We start from the raw sequence: 26,741 nt of genomic DNA, 5'->3' as shown, positions 1-26,741 counted from the left end.
CGAGCTTTGTAGTTGTAACTATGATCAAGCTATGGTTGTTTGTCATGATTACTTCATAAATCTGAAAAAAACTTGGGAATCTCCAAATTTGTACAACCAAATGTAAATACAGAAATTACCATCAGTAATTCTGTGCATCACTGAAGGCAGTCTGTTTACGGGTTCTCTGTTACAATCAAGGGAAAACAAGTGCTGTTGGGTTTTAAGCAATAATTAAGTTCTCTCTGGCAAAGAAATGTCTTTGATTATATCCAAAAGTAGAACGACGCTCATTTTTAGCTAATCGACATCTTTGATATTTAGTAAAATGATATGGAATCACATAATAGCACAATTTTAAGCATTTTATTTGGACAGAGAACTTAGTACAGTATTTCTGAAAAAGGGGTCCTTGGGCAATGACTATCAAAGTTCAAAGTAAAATTTATCATCAAGTATATACAAACTGCCATATACTACCTTGAGGTTTATTTTATTGCAGGCATTAACAGGAAAATAAATTCTATTGTATTTCTTTCTGAAAAACTGCACACAAAGATAGACAAACAAGTAATGAAGACAATTTGTGCAAACGAAAAATAATACCGAGAATATGAGTCTCAAGCAAGAGAAAATCTGCAGATGCTGGAAATCCAAGCAACACACATAATGCTGGAGGAACACAGCAGGACAGGCAGCATCTGTGAAAAAGAGTACAGTCAATGTTTCAGACCAAGATGCTTCATCAGGACTGGAGGAAATAAAAGATGAGGAGTCAGAGTACGAAGGGGGAGGTGGGGAAGGGAGAAACACAAGATGATAGGTAAAACCAGGAGAAGGGCAGGGATGAAGTAAAAATCTGGGAAGTTGATTGGTGAAAGAGATACGGAGCTGAAGAATGGGAAATTGGACAGGAGAGAACAGAAGGCAGTGTAAGAAAGAAAAGGGGGAGGAGCACCAGAAGTAGGTGATTAGCAGGTAAAGAGACAAGGTGAGAGTGTGAGAAAAAAGGGAATGGTGAATGTGTGGTGGGGGGGGGGAAGATTGCTGAATGTTCAAGAAATTGATGTGCATGCCATTAGGTTGGAGGCTACCCAGAAGGTGTAAGGTGCTGCTCCAACCTGAGTGTGGCCTCAACGTAACAGAGGAAGAAAGTGAGTCTGTAGGTCAGACAAGTGGTGAGTGAAGTCATCCATGCCTGTTCAGCAGCTGGATGGTTGTAGAGTAATAATTATTCCTGAACCTGGTGATGTGGGACCTCAGGCTTCTACATCTCCTCTATGATGGCAGTAGTGAGAAGAGAGCATTGCCTGGATGGTAGAGGTCTTTGATGATGGATGTCGTTTTCTTGTGGCAGTGCTCCATGTAAACGTGCTCAACAGTGGAAGAGCTTTGCCTGTCATGGACTGGGCTGTATCCACCATTTTTTGCAATGACGACAATGTAAATTCAAAATAATCTCCCCTTCCAGCACATGATTCCTTATTCTCTGCCCGTCCAAATACTTCTTAAGCATTACTGTTGTATCTCTTCCACTACTTCCCCTGGGAGCACTCATCCAAATCCTCACTGTGAAGCTCCATTTCAGCTCCCTCTTTTTCTATTCCTTGTTCCTGCCTTACAGCCCACACCTCTGACCAGGCTCCAGCTACTTTTCCCATGTTATTGATCTTGCCTTGACAGAGCCGAGAGCTCTTTTTCAGAAGTGCTACTGTTATTGCTGATACAATGGTAAGGAAACAACATCAGCAGCTTGAAGGAAATATACAAATAAGGACTTCTAAGAAATTATGCCAGTTAGATCTCCATTTCCTAGATGAGACTAGATGGATCTTATTAATCAGATTTTCATAATTTACATATGCAAGTGAATGGTTTTTTGAAACTTTTTTACCCAAACTATCATTTGAGTTCTCCCAAAAAAAATTCCCAAAAATTTCCTCCAAAATCATTTGGTTTTCCCAAAACTATCATATGATTTCCTCCCAGAAGATCACAACCTTATCTTTGTTTGGAGGCCTGGAGACCTGTGCTCACTGAAGTCAGAGCCTTATGCCTTGGATCCTGTTAAAAGTCATCCATGCCACACAGTTCAAAGGGTAGAGGCCAGACTAAGAGTGGTCCACCAATCCTCCTGGTTCGGGGGTTCAGCTCAGGGCGAACAATCCTGACTGGTCAAACAAAACTGTTACGGAAACAGCGATGAAAAATCCTTCTATATCTATGTGCAATGGCATTCCTGAGTCTCCACCCGGACTGCATTTGCACAGCTGACAGTAGTGAAAACAAACAGGAAGCTACTGGCACGATGAAGGAATGGCAAAGGCATAAAGGACTGTAAGTATCATTTGATTTATCCAGATTCCAAAAGCAGTCATTGACTGAGAGCATGAAAGAAAAAGATTTTACATAATTAGTTTACACATGCGATAATTAAATGCAAATTGAGATCATCACTATCAAAAACAACAGACATTAGGATTTCAATTTATTGCCCATTTAATACGCCTCCAAATTATCCATTCCAGCAAAGAACTTGGTTGTATTATAGGATATTATTATGGCCTTATTAATAACCCTTAATATTAAATGTATTCTTGTTGGCATCATCGGGTAAAATGACATTGATGCCAGTGTGAATGAATGCACTGCTATTTGACTTCCCAGCAACAACCAAAAAAAATGATGTTTAATTGAACACCTTCAATTTAACTCATCTTCAAAGGAGCCCTCTCATTACTTCTCTCTCATTCACAAAAACACTGGAGAAATGCCAGCTAGTTGAACAAAATGTTCTTTAATTACTGAAACAAAACCTAAATAGCAAAGAGCATGTCTCTGTTGGTGCACAGGATGACTGCTTCTTCCCAGAAGAAAACACAGTTGCTGGAACGATCTCTAAACATGTGTAGTATGTGCACAGAAAGCAGTTGGGCACATGATAATTTTTGAAGCAGTGCACATCTAATATTACACAAAACAGTCAAAATAACACTAACAGAAGCACAAATAGATTATTCAGCCCTTCATGCCAGCTCCACTGCTCAATTATATCAAAACTGAATTCAATGCTACTTTCCAACAAAGCCACACTCCTCAATATCTGGAAATCAATCTATATGTTTAAAGCACAGTGACTGAGCTGTTATAGACCTCTGCAGATGGCAATTACTAAGATTAACTGCTGCTCCAGATTCAAAATGCCTTTATGCTTTTTGCCCAAAACTGCCTGCTCCTGATTTTTGAGACCATAACCTCTAGTTTTGAATTCTTCAGCTAGGGGAAACATCCTCTCCACAGCTACCTGTTTTGCCCTTGAAGGATTTTGTACATTTCAATTAGGTTATCCTTGATTGCTCTGAAATGGAGAGAAAGCAGGCCCAACATACTCAAATCTCTCTTCCTGTGACAAGGCAAACATACCATGAGCCAGAATGGTGAAACTTCACTGTTCTATAACAAGCATATTCTTTTTCAAGGAAGAAAATCAAAATTGCACATAATAATCCAGATGTGGTCCCACTTTGTTCCTATTTATTTCAGCTAAACATTATCTTGTATGCAAATCCTCCAACAATTGAGACAGATATAAAACTTGCCTTCTTGGTTGCTCACTGGAAATTTCATATGTAGGTACGAAGTTCAAAGTTTAAAGTAATTTTATTTTCAATGTATATACGTGACCATATAGTACTCTGAGATTCATTTCCTTTCAGGCATTTACAGGAAAATAAAGAAATAGAATAGAACTTATGAAAAACTCTATGTAGGCTGACTGACCAATGTTCAAAAGATGACAAATTGTGCAGGTATTGTTTTAAAAAAGTAAATAAACAATACTGAGAACTTGAATCATAGAGTCCCTGAAAGTGAGTCTACAGGTTGTGGAGTCAGTACAGTCCCAAGATGAGTGACATTATTCATGCTGATTTGGGAGCCTGATAATAACTGCTCCTGAACCTAGTGGTGTGGGAGGCCCCTGTACCTCCTGCTCCATGGTAGTAGGTGAGAAAAGAGCATGGCCTGGATGGTGCGGGTCCTTGATGATGGATGCTGTTTTCTTATGACAGTACTCCTTGTAAATGTGCTCAATGATGGGAAGGGCTTTGCCTGGGATAGACTGAGCTGTATCCACCACCTTTTGTCCATTCCTGTGCATTGGTGTTACCATACCAGGCTGTGATTATCAGCAACTTATTTACAATGGCATCCAGGTCCCTTTGAAAATCAACATTTCATAGTCTTTGTTTAATTGAGCTATTCAGCATTTATTCCCCTTTAAAAGTGTGTAACTTTACACCTGTCCACATTATCCCTCATCTTCTATGTAGTTGAAATGGCGGAGCACACTCGATGGGCTGAATGGCCGACTTCTGCTCCTTTGTCTTATGGTCTAGTTGCAAACACACTGACCTCAACTCAATATCCATAATACACCTTTGCATCTGCATCATTCCTCATGTTCTGATTTATTTATGTCATCTGAACAAGTGGTAAAAGAATATTTGATTTCCTCAGCATTCTGTCAATTTATTTTTCAAATAATTTCAACCAAAACATCAAAATCACTGTAGTACTCCACAACTCCAGGTCAATTATTCTGTAAACAAACCAGTTATTCTTGTTTTCTCACAATGCTTAAAACATATAATTTGCCATCTTGAATATCCAGATGAGTGAATCTACATTGTCCATATGGTCAGAAAAGTTCAAAGACTGACTTACTCTCAGGTAGAATTTTCATCCATTCTCTGCTGAACAGCTGACCAGCTACTTTTTTTTTAAAAAATAAAAGACTTCAACTTTTGGTTTTTAACATACTAGTTATGGGTAAGCCATCCCCACATCCACCCTGTTAAAAACATCATGAATTGTAGATGCTTCACTTATTCCTTAACCAGGAGAAAATTGGCTCAGTCAACTTAACCTTTCCATATACTGTACAACAGATCTGCCACTCCTGAAATCAATATGGTGACCACTTATTATGGTCCTTCCACCGCAAGAACTCCTTACAGAGGAACACCAGACTTCCAAGCTTTTGATGCACTAGGATACAAAATAATTCTTGATATGTACTTTTTATGTCTTTACACATGTACTTAAATTCTCCAAGAACAAGACCAATAGACTTATTTGTTCTCCTAATCACTTGCTTTTCTCGCATACCAACTTCCAGAGAATCGTAGATTCTGTAAACATACAAATATTCTTAAGCTCTGAAAAATCTTTCTCTAAAACACAGAAGAACTTTGAATAAAAGTCAAAACATATCACCTGGAAAAATGAGCACAATGTTTGTATTTTAAATATATACATTTATTCAAGTACTTTGCAACACACACACACACACACAAACGCTGGAGGAACTCAGCAGGTCAGGCAGCATCTACGAGTCCTGATGAAGTGTCTCAGCCTGAAACGCCGACTGTTTACATGTCTCCATAGATGCTGCCTGACTTGCTGAGTTCCTCCAATATTTTGTGTGCGTTGCTTTAGATTTCCAACATCAGCAAATTTTCTTTGGTTTATTCAAATATTTTGTTTTCTTTCTTAGTTTCAAGCAGAGTGATGTGACCTACATCACACTCCTTTGCAGCTATCAATACTTATGTTTATTCAGAAGGAACCCAATTTCTGCACAACAATACTGATAATGTACAGTGCATCCACTTTCACCAGTATTCTCAGAGATCAAACTCTCTAATCACTCAAATTATCTCATCTATTTGTCCAAAAAAAAAATTCTGGAAACACTATGGTAGGAATAAGAATTTGAGAATCAATGAACAGGTTTTAAACTTTTTTTCAATGCAACAACAAATACAAAAAAATATAGCTTGCAAGTTGTAAGCAAGTTTTAAACAGGAACTTCATATGTAAATTTAGCTATTACACAAAAAGGGAAAAAAAAAGAAAATTGCAAAATATCGGGTAACCCATTTTCTGGAAAAAGTTCCAGTTTATGAAGGGTATGGTAACAGGAACATATGTGAAATCCTGTGGTTAGGAAGTGCCAATATGGTTACGGAAATGTAAAACCATGCTTAGAAAACCGATTTTCTGCCCACAGATGATGCCCATCTTGCTGAATTCAAAGCTTAGCAAATACAACAGCAAATGAAGGACATTAAGGTGACAGCTACAGTCTAGATAAATTCCAAAAGAGGGAAATGTGGTGAAACTAAATGCACAGCTCTCTGGGTGACCAAAAGAAATGATAATGGAATAGAAGAACCCGCATTTCACAGATGCCAAGTTGCTAACACTAGTAAGAAACAGGCTGTTTGTAAGAAGCTCAAGGAACAAGCAAAGAAGGTAACAGAAGAGAAAGAGTAAATAAAAAATATTACAGACTGGAAGCAAAAATAAAGGGAAACATAAAAATATTCTACAGGAATATGAACAGAAAAATGAATGCAAATAGAAAGGTAGGTTCAATCAGAAACTAAGAGGGAATCCAATTCTGATGGCAGAAGACATCCCTGATATACTGAATGAGTATTTTCCTTCAATGAAGACATAAACATAGAACATAAAACATAGAACATAGTACAACACAGCACAGGAACAGGTCGGTTGACCAACAATGCTGTGCTCAACCAAATACAATAGTAATCAACTGGCCAACTAAACTAATCCCTTATGCCTACACAATGTCCATATCCTTCCATTTCCTCAGTTACTTAAGATTTTGTTTAGGCTAGAAAAAAAGAAAATAATGAGCAAAGCTAACTGTATTTAAGAGTGGATAAACACTGAAGATGTGACTTCTATTAAAAAAAAGGTAGAAAATTGCTAGGAAAAATTGTTGAAGCCTGGAGACTGGATAATTCCTAATTTTACACTGTTGCTCAAGAACTTAGGGAAAATCTAGTAGCTACAAACTTGTTGGTTCAACTTTGGCAGTTACAGTTGATGTGATAATCATCAACTTCTAAAAACCTAGCTATAAAATACCAGATAACAGATTAATAGATACCAGATCAATACCAGGATTGAAGACCATGAAAGGCAAGTTATTTTCACAGAATGGGTAGGAAACTGGCAAAATAACAGGAAACAGAATAGTCTTGAAAAGATGGTGATTTTTTCCTGAGATGGGAAGGCGTAGTACTTCAAAGTCTGAAAGATCAAAGTAAATTTATTATGAAAGTACACATACAGTATGTCACTATATCCAAACTTGAGATTCATTTTCTGGTGGGCATACTCATTAAATCCATAATAACCATAATAGATCAATGAAAGACCACACCAACTGGGTGTTCAAGCAGTGTGCAAAAGACAACAAACTGTGCAAATACCAAAGGAAAGAAATTACATATATAATTATGCTCTTATGTTCTCTCTCTATATATATATCTCTCTCTCGAGAACATAAGATGAAGAGTCCAAAGATTATGAGAACACTTCAGTAATGTGGCAAATGAAACTGAGTGAAGTTATCCCTTTTGGTTCAAGAGCCCAAAGAGTTAGTAAAATAACCATTTTACTTGGTCTTCAATAAACAGGTCACAATTATAACATATACAGTTTACAGAACTTGAGAGGTGCAGTGGATTGTTTTGTAATAGATTTAATAAATATAGACAGGCTGAAGGAATAGCCAGATTAAATATAAGAAACTGTGCTATGTGGGTGTTATTTATTTATCTTTATGGAAAAAAGAGGCAATGTAAACTAGACTGCAAAATTTTAAAGGAACCAAAGACAAATGGACTTAATAGGTACAAATAGGATTGCTTTCCAGTGGAAGTCAGGTTGATTTTAAAAAACCACAATATTTGCCATCCCAGCTGGAGCAAAGAGATCAAGATAAACTTTGATAAGATTAATGTTTTATGGCCAATAGGATTAATAGCTCTAATTCTAAATACAGGAAGTTTTTGGGTTTTAGGAGTAACTCAGCAAAGATTCACCATCGCTGACTTACTCTTGGAGTCACTATTTTTTAAACAGCATGTTGATGGCGCAGATATAAGCAATTGTGTTGTTGTTTATGAAGGGTGCATGGTACAACTCCGTTGGAGGAAATAAGAAACAGGTGGAAAGCCAGCAACATGACTACAATCATGTAAATATCACATTCATCAGTTAGCTGTACCTTATCTTGAAATAGGGAATTGCATCTGCATGGCTTTCAACAAATTTGATCAAGCGGTGACTGAATTACAGATATTAAATAATATTTTTGGTCATGCCAACAATGAATCTTTCATGTAGTTATTTACTTCAAATATAATTGTAATCAGTTCAAGATGAATCTAATTATACATACAGTAAATTTGGGCTTTTTTTAACCTGAATTAATGGAGATTAAGACTTTAAAAAAGCAAGAATTTGGAGTGACAGACTTGTATTTGGACAAATTTATCACTTTCCCAGTACACTGGTGAATAACAAATATTTTTTCTGCTTTCATGTAGAGTCTTATCTTACCAGCTGAAAGTATTTTTGCTAAACATTAGTAACAGAGGGGCCCCTTTGTTACCAGGCACATTCGGCATGGTCTACAAAGGAGCACTCAGTATAATGAGATTGCTGTCATTCAGGTCCTTCCAGCTGAATAAAATTCAGCTGCCTCTGGTTGTCCAGACCAACTACATTAAGTACTGCTCTTTATTTTCAATACTAAAAAGTATAGTTAAAATGGTTAGGGACAAAACAAGTTTGCTACACAACACTAAAAAGCAAAATCAAAGAGCAACAACAGATAAAAATACAATGTTAAACTGTTTATTGAGAATGTATTCAATTACCCTTTAAAGCAAGAAAGTTGAAAGTTGTATACCAAACTTGTCAAAGCAAATTATTCCAGTAGCTTAAAGGCTTCATAATCAGAATTATCCAAAATACACTCACGTACCCTTTGAATCAAAATACTTCACAAATTAATCTCTGCCATTACATCAAGGGCAGATGTAACAGAGAATCGAGTTACCATATGTAAATGTGCAAGACAATGTCAGATATACATACTACTTAAGATTTCAGTCCAAAATGATAGTAATTAAGGTCAGACTCTAAATGAAGGGAGCTGGACCTTATTTAAATTACAAATGTTTCAGATTTTAAATGTAAATTTATGAGCCAAGTTTATTTTAACAGGATTACGGAGAACAGAGATGTGGGGATGTCATGTCCAGATCTTAGTGGAAACCCCATTTCATGTCTAATATTCACAAAAATCCCCTGAAATCTAAATTTGCAGGCAATATTCAGCTTTGGAATCTCCCTGTCCCACTCCAGATACAATGCCTTGAAAAAGTATTCAGTCCCCAATCCTTTGTTCACATAAATGAGCATCACAACCATGGATTTTGATCAATATAACAAGAAATATTTGTGAATCACATGCTCCTTTTTTCACAGCAGAGACCCAAAGAAGGGAAAGTTATAAAAAATGAAAAAATTTTTTAAAAATCAAGAAATGAAATATCAGCAGATCAAAAGTATTCATCCCCCTTTGCTCAGTACTTAGTTGAACCACCTCTCGCAGCTATTACAGTCAGTAGTCTTTTTGGAAAAGTCTCTATTAGCTTTGCATAATGTGATGGAGCGAGATTTGAACATTCCTCCTTGCAAGATTGCTCAAGCTGTGCCAGCTTCGTTGGGGAGCGGCAGTGGACAGCAATCTTGAGGTCTTGCCAGAGATGTTCAGTTGGGTTAAGGTCAGGACTCTGACTGGGCCACTCAAGGACATCAATTTTCTTCATTTGAAGTCACTCCACGGTTGTTCTGGAAATGTGCTTTGGGTCGTTATTCTGCTGAAAGATGGACTTCCTCCTAGGTTTAAACTTTCTGGCAGAGGCTAGCAAGCTTTTAAACATAGACTTTCTCTGTATTTAGCAGCATACATCTTCCCATCAATCCTGACCTGATTTCCAGTCCCTGCTGCTGAAAAGCATCTACATAGCATGATGTTGACTCCACTGTACTTTACAGCAGGGATGGTGTTACTTTTTGTGCAATGTCTTAGAGATCATGAAGCCTTTAACCTCATCTCTAGTTACAGCCACTGACTTGCGCAGCTCACTCAGAGTGACTGCTGGTGTCACAGTAGCCTCTCTTAGAAGCACCATTCTTCGACGGTGACTAAGTTTAGAGGGGTGGCCTGACCTAAGCAGTGTGGCTATGGTTTCATATTTTTCCACTTCTTCCACAAAGGACTGCACTGAGCTGCAAGATATATTCAGTGTCTTGAAATGGTCTTGTAACCTTCCCCAGATTTATGCTTCCCTATTATCATTTCCCTGATTTGCCTTGAACGCTCTTTTGTCATCATTTTGATTTGATATGTTGAAAATCTACCATACTGTTGGACCTTACAGAGAAAGGGGGTATTTATTCTTATGAATTCATTGAAAACAGGTGATCCTTCCAATTTCCTACCTCAACGAATTGGGTGAGTTGTTAAGGTAAAATACAGTATTGCACATGTGGAATATTAGAGTAGTAATTAGAAAGGGGATGAATACTTTTTCAGCCTCACAATTTTGGTTTTTAATTTTTAGTAAATTTTTGACAGGTTTTGGATTTTTTCTTTTGATTTGACAACGTGCACAATGTTTTGTAGATTAGCACAAAAATCCCTACCTCAATATATTTTAATTTTAGAAAATGAGACAGTAAGATGTGAAAATAGTTGTGGGGGCTGAATTGTTCAAGGCAGAAAAATTTAATTCTTTAAGAAATGCATATTGGCAGCCTGTGTTGAGGTGACAAGAAAATTTTTCAATAGATTTACACTACTAAATAATGTACAATTTCCTTCCCTCTTTTTTTCCATTTCCCATTCTGGTTACCCTCACATCCCTTTCTCTTCTCCTTCCCACCCATCATCTCCATCTGGTTCATCTCCTCCTTCCCTTTCTTCACTGTCATCTCCTGTCAGATTCTTCACACATCATTGATTCAAATGTTTGCAATTGACAATTCAATAGCCAAGCCATGGATCATTGAAGTACTCATAATTTGAAATGTTGTTCAGAACAGCTTATTAAAATGTCCCATTTTTATATGGGTATTTGGCATCATGTTTGAAGGCATGCACAAAATTTAAATCTATTCAATTTAAACAAGTCAGTCAGAAAACCATCCACCAATAAAAGCATTATCTTCGCAGAGTCCATTTTTGGCTCATTACTGAAACTCATCTCTTGTAAAAGACGCCTGTCTGCTCTTTGGCCTGAAATGAAATAAAACCCCCATTGTCCTATTCGCCTAGGCTTTTAGACAAAGGCACAGTTTCTGCAGGGTGTTTGTGAATGACAGCCAACTTTACCCTTTTTGCTCCCATAATCAGTGCTCCTTGGCAAATACCGGAAAGCCCAGTATCTATTTATGACTCAGGTTTTGAACAGTTAGAAGTTGTTATACATTTTACTCTTTTTGAGGGAAAATTAATGTACTGTGGGAAAAATAAGGTGGCACTTCTTTATTGAGACACATGACACATTTCACGGGAGGCTTCAAACAAGGATGGAGTCCTCTCCAATTCCAAAGTAAAAGCATTACCATCTTCATGAGGTGGTTCTAAATTTGGAAAGATTAATGTGATATTGGCAAAATTTTCATTGTTTCAAAAGCTAAATATATCCCAGATAGTTAGCATTTCACTGAGTAGTATTTGATATTAAACTGATAAGGTGAATGAAATTATAATGCTATTTTTGTGCACTTCTAATTATCATATTCACAACTAAAATCACTCCTTTCCTTCCCAATCTCCATCAAACTTAATTATCTATGTCAAAAACAAATATCCTTAATGCATTCAAAGTTTCCACATTCCTCAGGAAGAGATTCAAAGACAGACAACATTCTGTTTAGAGATTTCTGTTCATCCTATATGCCCACAAACTGTTACAATTTAATTATTATGTCCCACGTTCTCAGTTCTCCAGCCTGAACACACAACCTTTCAGCATCCATCCAGTTAACCTCGTTTTTCTCAATTCCACCAATACCATTTTTGCACTACATCCCAATCACACAATCAATCTAGAGAACTGTCAAAGGAGGTACAGCCTTCCTTCAGGATGGAAATCTAGTCTCCAAGCTACTGCAAATATTTGCCCAAAGCCCAGTGCAAGTGTTTTGTGACAAGTTTATATTTGCCCTCCAATTCACTTGCTCTCTAAGGCAACAGAAATCATTGGCCTTCAAACTACCCATCAACCTGTATGTTAGCTTTCCGCAATTGTGTACCAGCACAAGATCCCAGCACTAATTTCCCTGTTACCCCAACCAATAAAATATCTGCTTCCTCCCCTCAGTAACTGCATAATCTCCTTATACCAAGTTCAGCCAGTTTCTCCTTAAATGTAATCACCAACCACAGAAATACATTTCAAAAATTTATTTTGTATTCTCTCTGAGCAATGACGCCAGTCCTACCACATCAATGCCTATTCATCCATTCGTGGCCTAATTGGTATTTCACACTGTACACTTCTGCTTAATGCTTCCACCGATAAACAGAGGTATTCAGTGTGTCTAGCTCAATCTTCAATAAGCATGGTCGCTATCCTCTTTTACACTTCTCAAATTCCATCAAGGTGATCTTAACATTTCTGGGAGATGGGTGGGAGGGTGTCAAGAAAAGCAGGTTGAAAAAAATATAATCCTTTCTCCCTCATAATTTTCCTAAGTAAATTTTTATTCCATTTCCCAGAATTTTTGTTAGTGAATTGTGAATTCCCCAATCGTGAATTTCTGTTCAGCAAACTGCCATAACCTGTACTTACACAACTTTACAGTATATTCCATGGTAATCGTAGTCTGACTGATTCAACCAAGCAATAAGAACCTTTTGATAAGAATGATATTTATTTGGTGGTCTGGTTAAACAAGGGCAAATATCAGATCATGTGCATACTTAAATCACATGTATTTTGTCATTGACGTTATTCTCTCAGCTTCAATAAACCATTTAATTCGACTGTCAAACTTCAGTACATGTATTGAGCCTAAATTGGCACATGGTTGAAATAGTTTTCTTGTTACAAATCAAACTTGTATTACGTTCATTCAGAAGTTTCCTCTCCAAATTCTTCACAATAAATTTTAAGATTCAAGTTAACAGCCCTGATGACTTTTCCCAGTGAATTTATGTCCTTCCATCTAATTAAACAGTTGCCAATAAGCAAGTGAACTTGGACTGAGAAAAGGGGGCATTTTTTATTATTGAATATCAACTGTGCATCCAGTGTCAAACAGTGAAGCTTTACATTCAAATCACAAGACATTGTGCAGATGCTGGAAATCTTGAGCGAACATACAAAATGCTGAAGGAACTCAGGTCAGGCAACATCAATAGGATGGAATAAAAACTCAACGTTTTGAGCCATGACCCTTCATCAAGAATCGGAAAGGGAGAAGCAGCCAAAAATAAGGTGGTGAGGGAGGGGAAGGAATAAGAGCTTGGAGGTGACGCGTGAGGCCAGGTATGGGGGAAGGGGTGAAGAAAGAAGCAGACAGGGGATAGCTGGGAGAGGTAAAGGACTGAAGGAGGAATCTGATAGTCAATAACAGTGGACCAAGGAAGAAAGGTAAGGAGAAACCAGAGGGAGGTGATGGGCAGGTGAGAAAAGAGGGGATCAGAGGGTAACAAGAATTATGAATAGAAAAATAGGAAGGAAGGGGAATCAGTTAGCAGAAGTCAGAGAAAGCCATGTTTATGGCATCAGGTTGGAGGCTACCCAGATGGAATTTGAGGTGATGCTCCTTCAACCTGAGTGTGGTTGCATCATGACAGTAGAGTAGGCCCAAAACAAGGCATGTCAAAACTGAAATGAACATAGGAATTTGAATTGAAATGAGCAGCGACAGGAAGATTCTGCCTGTTTACAGCGGACAGAGTGAAGGAGCTCGACGAAGCAATACCCCCACTGGCATTGGTAGCAGAAGCCACTTCGGGAACAGAGGATGGAATGGATGGCCCCAATGTCATTGTTTATTCCGCTTCATAGATGCTGATTGACTTGCTGAGTTACTCCAGCATTTTGTGTGTGTTACTCATCTTAACACCCAAGAGTGATTATTTTGTACAGACTGGGTCCGCTGCCTGTTCCCATCACCTAGTTGGGTTACATGCTGGAATCCAGCTAAGGGATCAAAATGCCAGGTGGGCCTCTGGCATGAGCCCAAACACCAAGACAACCTGTGACAGGCACTGCCAGCATGTTGAAGCTCAGCTAGCTAAGGAATTATTTGTTTTAAAATATGTCTGACTTGTGGCTGCTCCAAAAGCAATTCAGAAATCAACAGAATTAACCACCAGCCAGGACAATAAAGAACCTACAACTAGTTGTTTTCCTGTTCCATCAACATCATTGGGTGGCGGAGGGGGGACTGGATATCTTGCCTAATGACATCATGGGCAACCCTTCACCAGAATAAGTACACATTCAAGATGTCAACTCATCTCAAGAGCAATTAGCGATGGGCCATAAATTAACAACTGCCACATCATAAGAAAATGGAAAAAGTTCAAAAGGAAGGTATGCCTTGTTCATAAAAACATTTCAACATTTTACAGTTTTGTTAAAATCAAAAATTGAACTAAAAAGGAATGGCATTAACACAATCAAAATAATTTAAAGAAACTTGTTTTCCAAATTCACAGAGCTCCTACCTCCAGTGAAATCACCAGGGGCTTGGATCCTTCCTTCCTTCCTTCCATAATAGAATAACTCCCTTTCAGACAGGGCTCCACAAGGAGTGGAGTTACAGAGCAAACTGATGGATTCAACATCCAGACCCCTGATTTCTGATCAATAGAGTTCCGGCCAAAGTCCAAAACAGCTGAACAAGAGTGGCTCTGATCAGAACTGTTGCAAAAAGTCAGGACTCTGCTGTCGTTGCACATGAATGTTGGGCTATTTTGTATGAATACTGACCTGCTGAGCAAGAAAGGTTAACAATGCACAACATCAAGTGCTCAAAGCAAGCCTCTGCAGGGTATTTTATAGCAGCCAAAGGAAAAAGGTTCTACATTCGACAAAGATATAGAACTCCCACAACCAACAAATCTGATCAGCACTCTGCAGTCCTGCTACATCTTTTCATGAACAGTGGTGAACAGCTTAATAGTTAATGACAGGAGTTGGCTCCAAAAAGTTGACCTCCATGGTGGGACTCAACATGCAAGCACCATGCACAAGCAGAAACACTCTGAAATTATACTCACTGGGCATTGTCAAGTCAATAATCCATTATGGTTGCACCCTCACAAACTTCAGATAATTTGATTCACACCATGATGTCAAATAATGGCTAAAAGCTCTTGATACAATGAAGGCAATGAGATTTGATGGTATTCCTGTGACACAACTGACTTATTTTACAGAATTAGGAGCAATTCTAATCAAGTTATTCTATTGCTGTTACATCACTGTCATCTACTGAACAATGTATAAAATTGTTTCTCAACAGGAGGACAAAACCAATCCATCTGGTTACTAACTAATCCTTCTATTCTCAAAGTAATGGAAAGTATCATCAACAATGCCATCAAGTGGCTCTGACTTAATAATTTTTTACCAAAGCTCAGCCAGGTCAAGCCAGGATGACTTTATCTGAGATCTCAGAGCAACCTTGAACCCAACATGAACCAAAGAACCAAATTGTTGACTTGAAGTAAAAAATGAATATCCTTAAAAGCAAGGGAGTATTTGACAGAGTCTGGCAACAGGAAGCAGTGATAGAGTTTAAGCCAAAGAAAAAGAACCCAATGGTTGGGATCATGCTTTAAGGAAAATGGCCATGATAGTTGAACAGCAATCATCGCACAAGTTTAGTCAGGGCTATGACATAAACACAGAAATCTTCAAGTGCTTCATCAATTATTTTCCTTCCATCACCAGATCAGGTTAGAAGAGCATGCGTACATAGTGTTATATTCTATTTTCAACTCAAAAAATTAATCAGTGCATGCCTGTATAAACATTAAGGCACTGGCTGATTTGTGGAAACAAAGCATTCCCACCACACAAGTACCAGATAATGATCACTTCAAAATGATGGAACCTAATCACCTGCACTAAATAGTCAATGGCATTTAACATCTTGGGCCCCAATCTTTATTACAGTGAAGTAAGTGCCATTAAGCAGGTATTGAGCTAATCCCGGTTGAATAAATGTGGTTGCAAGAACAGATATATGATCATTACTCATCAAGTTTCTCAGCTTCTGCATCCCCAAATACTTCCCACCATCTGCAATTCTAAAGTTAAGAGTATGCTTTTAATTTCCCACTGGGGATCAATAAGGTACTTATTATTATTATGGCGGAATATTCCATATACAAACGTAATTATGAGGTGAATTCCTCAATGAAATTCCCACAAAGCATGCACCTTGTGTAAGGGGTTTCACAGGGGGCTTATATAAGAGAATAAAAATGAATACTGATATGGGCAACTGCACTAGTCATGTCTAAAATCTACAAGTATTAGAAGTAGAGTCATAAAGTACCAAAAAGTCCCTGTGACACACTAAATTTACGGAATCCAACTAATACCTATCCATGCTACTGAACAATGGTTAAGTGAGTCTTCAAATGATTTAAACCACTTTTCTGAAGAAAAGTGTTCTGAACCTTTCACTCGCAGTTTGATAAACTGGCCAAACTGTCAATTAAATATATTTTAAAACTTGGGATAAGTACAATAGTTAAGAGCACTGAATATGGCCTGTTTTACTATGGCAAAAGCACCAATCATAAATGATGGGAGAAGACATTTATATAGAGGGCATGTTTAAAATAGCTTTTGATCATTACTCAATGTCACTATCTTGTACAGTTCTATTGGTTTGGGTCTGTCAATACTGGAAAAATCTGCAGAGAGCCTACTAAAACATGAAGTTAAAAAAGAAAGTCACAAAGAAAATGAACCATTTTTTAAAAAATCACCATCTTTGCCACTGCACTAAATGCTCCCTTCAGTCATTCAGCTGTAACACACACCTGCTGGTGATAATGAATGATGCATGTTTTCCAAACGATTATAGCCATCCAAAGCCTCACCACAATAGCAATCCTTCATTCAAGAACTGAGAGATCAGAACGTGTCTCATTTAAAAATTAGGTACAAAACAACTTAATATGTCAACCAACATACATCAAAGTTGCTGGTGAACGCAGCAGGCCAAGCAGCATCTATAGGAAGAGGCGCAGTCGACGTTTCAGGCCGAGACCCTTCGTCAGGACTTAATATGTCATATCATTTTTGCCACAGGATCAAATATTATTACTGAAGATTTCATATTGACCTTTTGCCATCTCAATCTTTGAATGCTGAAGACGTGCATTATTGAAACCTACTCAGTAACAAGTAATAGGTTAATTGCTGTTTGGGGAGAATATGATTTTCCTCTAACTGGAATTTAAAATTTCAAAGGGCTTTTACATATCAACCACATCCTTCAATACCAATGTTGGTAACATTTGGAAAACATAAACCACAACACTTGCAAAGAACCTGCAGCAAACTTCAGAACTGTTTAAATTGCAACATCCCTATTAGAATTAAACCCCCCTGTAAAGAAAATAAGGATACATATTTGTTAGGATTGGCAGAGTTTGTAATCATTCACTTAGAGGCAAAGGTATCTTGACGAAAGGCCATGCTCTTAATTAATTTAAGAACTTCCTAAATAATATATAGTTAAGCTTTCAAACAAAAAAATCAATTGACATTTAAAACCAAGAAAACAAAGGATAAAAATGGAACTATTGAACATTTCAGCAGAAAAGATGGGATGACGGTGAAATCTGAAGAATGATTGATTTGGATCTGAAGAATTTTTTGATCTATTAGCTAAGATGAGGAAGACGACAGCTGGTGTGTTTCTGATATGAAAGTTTTAGCAGCAGATATAAAGATCGGATGAACATAAGCTTGGAATGAGTATGGCGAAATATCAAGGTGACCAAATGGCTTACAGCTCCGATACTGAAATTATTTTTTTTAAAACTACTATCACTTCTCCTTCAAAAAAGTACAGATCATAGACATTTCAGAAGTTTGAGGAATCTTGCATTTGCTGTAAAGAAAAAGCTGAAAGAAACAGAATCAGTATTTTTAACCCTAATTTGAAAATGTATATTAGCCAATTGTAAGTCACCAGATAAGCTCAAACAGCTTGTCATTTGCTGATTGAGTCCTAACAGAAATCAAGAAGCACTTAGCCAACAGGTTTTCTTGAACCAGCCCATCATTTCATGACACTATAAATGTGTTTATTTCACTAAATCAAAAACCCCTGTTGTACTTTCTGACCAACTGTATGTTAGTTTGTTTTCTATTGTGATTGCATGATCACCAGTGACACTTTGCATTCTGGGCACATCACCTGTGTATATAAACTCATCTTAATTGCACTTGGGCAACATCTAATATGCCAAGTTTAAAAACTATTTTTGACTTCACTGCAGCATATATTCTAATTAAGTCTTCTCTGTACTCTAGTTTAAGAAATTTTGCAAGAGCAAACTTTCCCCTGAAGCTTTTGCACAAAATGCACACTGGAAGCAAAGCTCTGCCCTATCAATAACTTCATTTATACAAGTCAAATAAACAACACTTTCTAATTTTACATCCAGTTAGTCAGGAGTCTCAGATCTAACACTGCAAAACACTAGACAAAATATCAGATGAAGAATGGAAACTAGTATACAAAACTTCACTTTTAGCCCACTGTAGTATTCAAATACATACCAACATTTAGTCACTGTACTTAAAATCCTCCAAATCAAACCCCTAAAAAAAATTTCAGAGTTACAGATCCATTCATCAATGCCGTTCTCTCTGCGTCACACCAACTCCAGTGCTTGGACAAAGTTGTTAAATAGCCTAATCTTGGGGATCTTGATACTTACAAAATGGTCCTGGCGATAAGTAAAAAAAACACTCAGGAACAAAGAAGTCAAACCTGGAGTAAAACCCCCCAGGAATTATGCTGCAATTCAGGATGATCTTGACTGAACTTTTACCTCAGCACCTTTTAACTGACTCATTCTTCAATTCCCACAATCAGCCAGCATTCTCTTGGCCAGACAACTTTAGTAACTCATTACTCCAAAATAAAAGCATTTATAACCTCACCGGCTAACCCATCATTTTAAGACCGAGACTCTAGATACACTAGTTAAAGGAATCATTAAGTCATGAAATCAACAGCTAGCCTGTCAATCCCTATGAAGATTTTAAACATTTCAATGTAATCATGTTTCAATCTTCTAACTCACAAAGTCACGATCTCATAATCCCAGAATCAATCTGCTAAACTACATTTCTACTACCACATGCATTTCCTATCTTTGGAAGTCTAGAGCTGTACACAATATTCCAGGTATTGTCCACCTAAGCTCTTTATAATTGGAGCAAGCAATCCCTACACTTGTATTCCCATGCAGATCTATCCCTCATGTCAAATCAACCTTTCTGGGTCAGATCATCAAAGGCAGCTCAGTTCTGAGTATTCATCAGATGTGCTCTAGCGTTAAAAAATGTGACTAGGAATGTGTCCAATGTGTCATGGGCACATCCCTCTCCACAACAGGCAGTATCTACAGGAGACGTTATCGCTAAGAGAGAGTCCAGAGCAGGTTCACAAAAATGATTCATGAATGAAAGAGTTAACGTATGAGAAGCATTTGATGGTTTCACACTTGCACTTGCTGGAGTGTAGAATAATGAACTAGATCTCATTAAAACCTATCAAATATTGAGAAACCTAGACATGGAGAGGATGTTTCCGGTAGTGGGGGAGTCTGGTACCAGACTGCACAGCCTCAGAACAGAGAGAAAATGAGGAGGAATTTCTTCGGCCAGCAGGATGTGAATAAGTGGAATTAATTGCCATAAGCGGTTGTGGAGGCCAAGTCATTCAGTATATTTAAAGAGGAGGTTGATAGGTTCTTGATTAGCAAAGGTGTCAAAGATTACAGGAAGAAGAAACTGAGGGATAATAAATCAGCCATGATGGAATGATGAAACAGACCTGATGGGCCAAATGGCCTAATTCTGTTCCTTTGTTTTCTGGTCTAAGGCTGCATCCATAGAGCCCAACCATTCAGGCCAAGAAATCTTCTTGCCATGACCATCAAGCAGAAGGTACAGAAACCTTAAGTCCCAGACCTCCAGGATCAAGTACAGCTACTTCCCTTCAACCACTTTGTTCTTGAGCAAAATCCTGATCACTAAAGTTCAATACTATAAGTATATCAATTAATTTGCATTAAAATAGACTTTTTGTTCTAAATGTTGACTTTCTTATAAAATACGGGTATGATTTACATTTACTTTATGATTTTGCTATGAATGCTGATTATATGATGCTATATGCCTGTGATGCACATGCAATAAATTTTACATTGCACTTGTAAATACATGCACATATGACAATAAACTCAACTTCAACATTACATATTGATACTACGCATCATCCTCTGGCATCTGCATTCAGGTTTTAAATGTAATACAACGAAAGCAAAGTGGTTGTAAGGAGACCCAACAATGTCACTGCTTGGAGCTCATGACCTTTCTCATTATCCCCTAAGACATAGGAGCAGAATGAGGCCATTTGGCCCATTGATTCTGCTCTGCCATTTAATCATGACTGATCCTTTTTTCTCCCTCTTCAGCCCCACTCCCCAGCCTCCTCCCCATCAACCTTTGATGCCATGTCCAATCAAGAACCTATCAATCTCTGCCTTAAATACACCCAATCTCTGGCCTCCACAGCTGCCTGTGGTAATAAATTCCACAAATTCACCACCCTCTGATGAAAGAAATTTCTCGGCATCGCTGTTTTAAAAGCACACCCCACTATACTGAGTCTGTGCCCTCTTGTCCTACACTCCCCCACCATGGGAAACATCCTTTCCACATCTACTCTGTCTAGGCCTTTCAACATTCAAAAGGTTTCAAAGAGATCCTTCCTCATCTTTCTAAATTCCAGCGAGTACAGACCTAGAGCTATCAAACGTTCCTCATATGATAACCCTTTCATTCCTGAAACCATCCTTGTGAACCTCCTTTGAACCCTCTCCAATGCCAGCACATCTTTTCTTAGATGAGGAGCTCAGAGCTGTTCACAATATTCAAGATGAGGCCTCACCAGTGCGTTATAAAGCCTCAACATCAAATCCCTGCTTTTGTATTCTAGACCTCTTTAAATGAATGCTAACAGTGCATTTGCCTTCCTCACCACCTACTCTACCTGCAAATTAACTTTTAGGGTGTTCTGCACAAAGATTCCCAAGTCCCTTTGCCTCTCAGATTTTTGGACTTCCTCCCAGTTTAGAAAATACTCTACACATTTATTTCTACTACCAAAGTGCATGACATGCATTTTCCAACATTGTATTTCATTTCCCACTCTCTTGCCCATGCTCTTAATCTGTCTAAGTCCGTCTGCAGCCTACTTGTTTCCTCAACACTACCTGCCACTCCACCAATCTTTGTATCATCTGCAAACTTGGCAACAAAGCTATTTATTCCATTAACTGACATCAAAGTATCCCATCAAAGTATTCACCAGTTCATCAACAGAGAAATTCTGTACAGGAGGTTAAGTAATCCATTTGAAAGATAGCTCATTTCACTGAACTCTAAGGCATACCTCAAACCACAAGTATACAGACAGTCATACTGTAAGTGGTTAATTTTAAACAATCCAATCTTCACATACAAACCCTGTGAATCAAATGAGCACCATTAAGCATCTGCTATATCACTGCCTAGGATTTTCCCATTTGCTCTATGACACAGAATATTCTGCAGATGCTAGAAATTAGAAATAGAACAGAAAATGCAGGAAGTACTCATCAGGTCAGATAGATGCTTCCTGAACCCACGTCTCCAGTTATTACCCTTCATCCAGCAGGCTATTGAACCAGGGGGTATAACTTCACTCACCCAAACACTGAACTGTTCCCACAGCCTATGGATTCATCTCATGTTCTCAATAGTTATTGCTTCTTTATTTACTGTACAATGTTCCTTCTAAGCTGCATGGGTGCGTAGCTGCACAGTAACTGAAATGCTCCCACACACATAGCCTTTGTTGCCATGCAGCTGGAATTTTAAAATATAATGTTAACATAATTTTAAAATTATGCTAATATAATTTTGAGATCTGTTAATATAATTGTGAAATACCCTGTAATAATAAGTTTTCTGAATAAATATGCCACCTTTAATTTGAAACATTTTGGAGCTTCAATGTGTTTACATTGTCAGTGTTTCAAATTACAAAACTGTTACAAATGGTAACAATAAACAAAAAATGGAAGTCAGTAGTGACAAAGTGAAAGATCTGCTTGTATCAATAAGGTCTGATGTGGATACTGCACCTATTATTCAATTCATTCAATATGTGTGTAATCACTAGGATAATAGATTTTTCAAAATGACTTAAGAGAATGTTAAGCTTTTGGCCCTGCTGCTAATGTAAGCACAGCCAATTTTGACTTGGGAAAAGAGAATGTTATTTGACTGACAAAAAAATACTCAGTTACTATTATGAACTACGATGAAAGCATCACCTCAAAAATATTGCAGCAATACTGTGATTTCAAATTTTTCATTTCTAAGGAAGTTAAGACTGGTTCAATTAAGACATTCACTGATGTACAGTCATAGAAAACTACCGTAAAGATACAGGCCCTTTGGCCCATCTAGTCTGTGCCGGACCATTTAAACTGACTAGTCCCATCGACCTGCAACAAGCCCATAGTCCTCCATATCCCTACCATCCATTTACCTATCCAAACTTCTCTTACGATGAAATCAAAATTGCATCCACCACTTGCGCAGACAGTTCATTTCATATTCTCATCACCCTCTAAGTGAAGAAGTCTCTCCTCATGTTCCCCTTAAACATCTCACCTTTCACCCTTAACCCATGACCTAGTTCTAGCCCCACCTAACCTCAATTGGAAAAGGGTTGCTTGCATTTACCCTATTTATAACCTCATAATTTTGTAAACTTCTATCAAATGTACTCAAACCTTTGATTTATGAAGGACAATGTGCCAAAAGCTTTCTTAACGATCTTATCGACCTGCGAAACCACTTTCAAGGAATTACAGACCTGTATTCACATATCTCTTTGTTCTACCATACTCCTCATTGCCCTACCATTCACTGTGTAAGACCTACCCTGGTTGGTCCTCCCAAAGTGCAACACCTCACACTTGTCTGCATTAAATTCCATCTGCCATTTTTCTGTCCATTTTTCCAGCTGGTTCAGATATGTTGAACTATGTGCTTAGAAACGAATAATTTGAAGAACTGTCAATTCTTGTTGACGTCATTGGAACATTTCAAGGTTCTAGTGCTGACTATGAACATCTTACGAATTCAAACAAATGTAAATCCAGAAACAGACTAGAATTGAACATTTGGATGATCTAATGAGGATTCAGATATGTCTTTCATCTGAATGCAAAATTCATCTAGACGGTGTTTATAGATAGCGGATTTGTAATAAAGATGAGAAAAGGTTTACGAAACATGATTTTCTTTGTTGTACTGTATTTTATTATACCCTTCAATTAATAAAAAGGTATGTGATTTTTCAATTTTCATTCTGAATATCCATATTACAAAAAAAATTAGTGTCATGCAGTTTTCAGGCCACGTAAAAATTTCCTGTTCAGAGCAACAAATGGCTCAGGCAGCTTTAAAAAAAGTTAGAGGGAACATTGTTTGTTTGTTTGTTTTATTTCTTTTTGCATTTCCAGTTTGTTGTATTTTGCACATTGGCTGTTTGTTCGCCTTCTTGTATCCGGTTTTTGATCAATTCTATTGTGTTTCTTTGTATTTACTGCAAATGCCTACAAGAAAATGAATCTCAGAGTTGTATATGGTGACATACAGTGTGAACTTTGATTTACTTTGATCTGCCCTATATTCCCTGAATTATCTGGTTAAGATAAGTGATCATAACATGCAAGTACTTTGATATTCAAGATATCCTCAACTGCATCAAGTTATGTGCCAAGTTACTAATATGCAAGTGTGCAAGACAAGTTCTTATACAAGAAATTTTGCTGAAGTCACATGCCAACTTTGAGGCTTGTGCATCCTGAAGGATGCCAAGTGATCAGCTCAGTACGGCTGGACAGCTTTCTCAATAATGATTGGTTTCTCCTCTCGGAGCTTGGACTCTACACACATGCCACGTGCAACTCTCACTTGATTGCAAAGCTTCCAACTTCAAAAGCAGTAACAACCATTTGACTGTATCTAATCAAAAATCTCAATCTGTGCTTGATGAATTAGAGAGTACATTTAGTCACTCAGCAACTGAGTGAGGTGTCACCCTACCCCTCGTCTCCCTCCCAAGGTTCTTAAAGCCTGCTAGAACAGCAAAAAGCCTTTAACAGCACCAGACCGACGATACCAAATGTTTCACTGTTCAAGATTTAAGGCACGTTCGAAGTTCAGTTGATCCCACCAACAAATACAAATCATTTGCTATTTACAAGCCCATTCTGCAAAAATGAATCAATGAAGATACGAAAACAGAGAAAGTGGGCAGCCCATCTTCAGCCCTCTTCCTAAATTCACTGAACCTTTCGGCACTGAAGCAGTACATCGATACAAAATCAAGCAGTTAACATCTGTAGCTTAGCAATGTAGTGGCGCAAATCCCACTCATCAGTTTAACCAATCATTGAAATCAAGATCAACAAAAACCAAAGAAAAATACTGTACTTCATTTATTGCAGCCTTCAGTTGCAATATGCGAAATGCTCTCTGGTGTGCTGAGTGGATGACTAGGAACAAATAGGGAGAAAATCTTTGACTGGATGACTTACACAACAATAACCAGAATCTAACCGAAACCTTAACCTAACTCTACCTAAACACATAATCAACATTTTCGATCTAACTTTGTCGATCTTGTCGGTTTGCTCAGAGATGTTATAAATAATGGCAGGTTGTTTCAGGTCCCATGAGACTGCTCGAGGGGCTTCCGCCAAATGCTCAGATGTTCAATCGGGAAGGGCAAACTGATTTACTGAGCCTTTCCTCTTTCTCTCATTGTGTCTGGAAAACAGAGATTTGACTTTACACAAACCATATGGCACACCTTTCAGCCCAAGAAGGCTTATCGGCAGTAAGCGAACCTTCTGCCTCGACAGGAAACCACCGAAGCAACAAACTTAATTATTGTCCCAAAAAAAAAGCCTCTAATTAATTTCAGAATCATGGACCAAGTAGAAACAAAAACATCAATGGGGCGGTTAAACCCGTTTTAAAATAAACTAGAAGCAGTCTTGCATGATTCACATTGAGTATTTTCTAAAAGAGGGGTTTACCCATCTCCGTGGACATTTTTATTGAGAAAAGCCACAAAGTCAAGCATTCATTATCACAATCATTTCAGTCTCCATAAATCCGATGGAACGATTCCTCGTATTGTGTGAGTTAACTGGCCAATTGATGCACCACCGCGAATGCAAGATTAGTCAGACAAGAACTTCCACAAATTGCATTTTCGAAGCCCTTTAAACAGAATAGCTTACAGTGAACCTTAGATCCAACAACGTGCACCTCGGCCCCAGAAGGGAAATCTGACTCGACACACAGTTTCAAATGACAACGAGCGCAGTATTTTCGGAGCTAAGAGGCTAGTGATCGGAAAAAGAATCACAAAGCCCTTCCACGTGAAATTTAAACATTGCTAACACTGTGTTGATGCACCCAGCGGGCTAACATATCGATCCGAGAGAGTGATTTCACATCCCAGAAAGACAAAACAAACTACACAGAGATTCTAGGAGGACAAAAAAAACTTACAGACTTCAGAAATTTCAAGGACCCCACGTAGTCCCTCTCTGTTTTTAAAATCTCATTCATCACACACACACGTAAGCGAAGCTGCCGATCGGTGTCTTTTCCACTCTCCACTCCATTTTCTTGGTGACTTTCTTCGTCCATGTTTCTGTGCTGTTAGAAGTAAACAAGACAGTTCAAAGGCAAAACAAAAAAAAATACACGTGAAGATAAATTTCTATCACTTCAGAACAGGCGGCTTCTTTAAAAGACTTGAGAATCAATTTGGTTCGGATCCACTAGCATTTTGCTGGCTTCCCTGTTCCGTTCTATCCGATAATACGAGACTGAAGGGTTCGGTTTTACGGCTCCTTGGAGAAGTCACAACTCCGTTAGAAGACTCTTCGCAACGTGAAACGGATGACTTATAGCACATTTGTTCTCAAACTTCTGCCGAACTTACTTAAAGCTAGAGCAAGAAAGCCAAAATAAAACAAGCACCATAACACTGGCTGAGATAAAGAGAATGGAACTGAGTTACAAATTGCCAAAATCTGCAGCAAATGCTACCGTCCAGCAGGATTCCGCTTTTTGCCAATGAGACAACAGGCACATGCTCAGAAACCACGTAAAGGGACCGTCTCCAAAATCTCACCGAAAACTCCGGCTGCTCTGCCTACTGGGCGCCAAAAAGCAACTGTTAGAACCAAAGCCATCCACAACTAAAATTGTTACTTTTTTGCCAATAACGTTTTTCAACACTACGAAGATTCAAGACAGTGGGTCTCACTATGGCAAGGTTGAACTTTTGTTTAATTGCTAAACATGTTCAAAGTGCAATGTTGCCTGCTTGATGCAAAGCACAGAATTAGTTGGCTTAAAAGAGTAATTTCGTTTTACAGTAATTATGTTAAAAGACAAAACTTTACCGTTTGGAGATTTATTTTAAATAGTAACTTG

At 38.0% G+C, this 26,741-nt stretch overlaps 1 protein-coding gene across 1 annotated transcript in view; it reads right to left on the bottom strand.

Annotated features, from left to right (window-relative positions):
* prex1 (phosphatidylinositol-3,4,5-trisphosphate-dependent Rac exchange factor 1) overlaps positions 1-26,409 on the bottom strand; it is a 209,860-nt gene extending 183,451 nt beyond the window's left edge. Inside the window, exon 1 of the mRNA XM_063041400.1 lies at positions 25,806-26,409. Within this exon, the coding sequence (XP_062897470.1) occupies positions 25,806-25,946 (141 nt within the window). The 5' untranslated portion in view covers positions 25,947-26,409. The remainder of the gene's footprint in view (positions 1-25,805) is intronic.
* Between the last annotated feature and the right edge of the window lie 332 nt (positions 26,410-26,741).

This window comes from Mobula hypostoma, chromosome 2 (genome assembly GCF_963921235.1).
Source record: "Mobula hypostoma chromosome 2, sMobHyp1.1, whole genome shotgun sequence".
In the NCBI taxonomy this organism is placed as follows: Eukaryota; Metazoa; Chordata; class Chondrichthyes; order Myliobatiformes; family Myliobatidae; genus Mobula; species Mobula hypostoma.
This window is presented reverse-complemented; position numbering and strand designations above follow the sequence as displayed.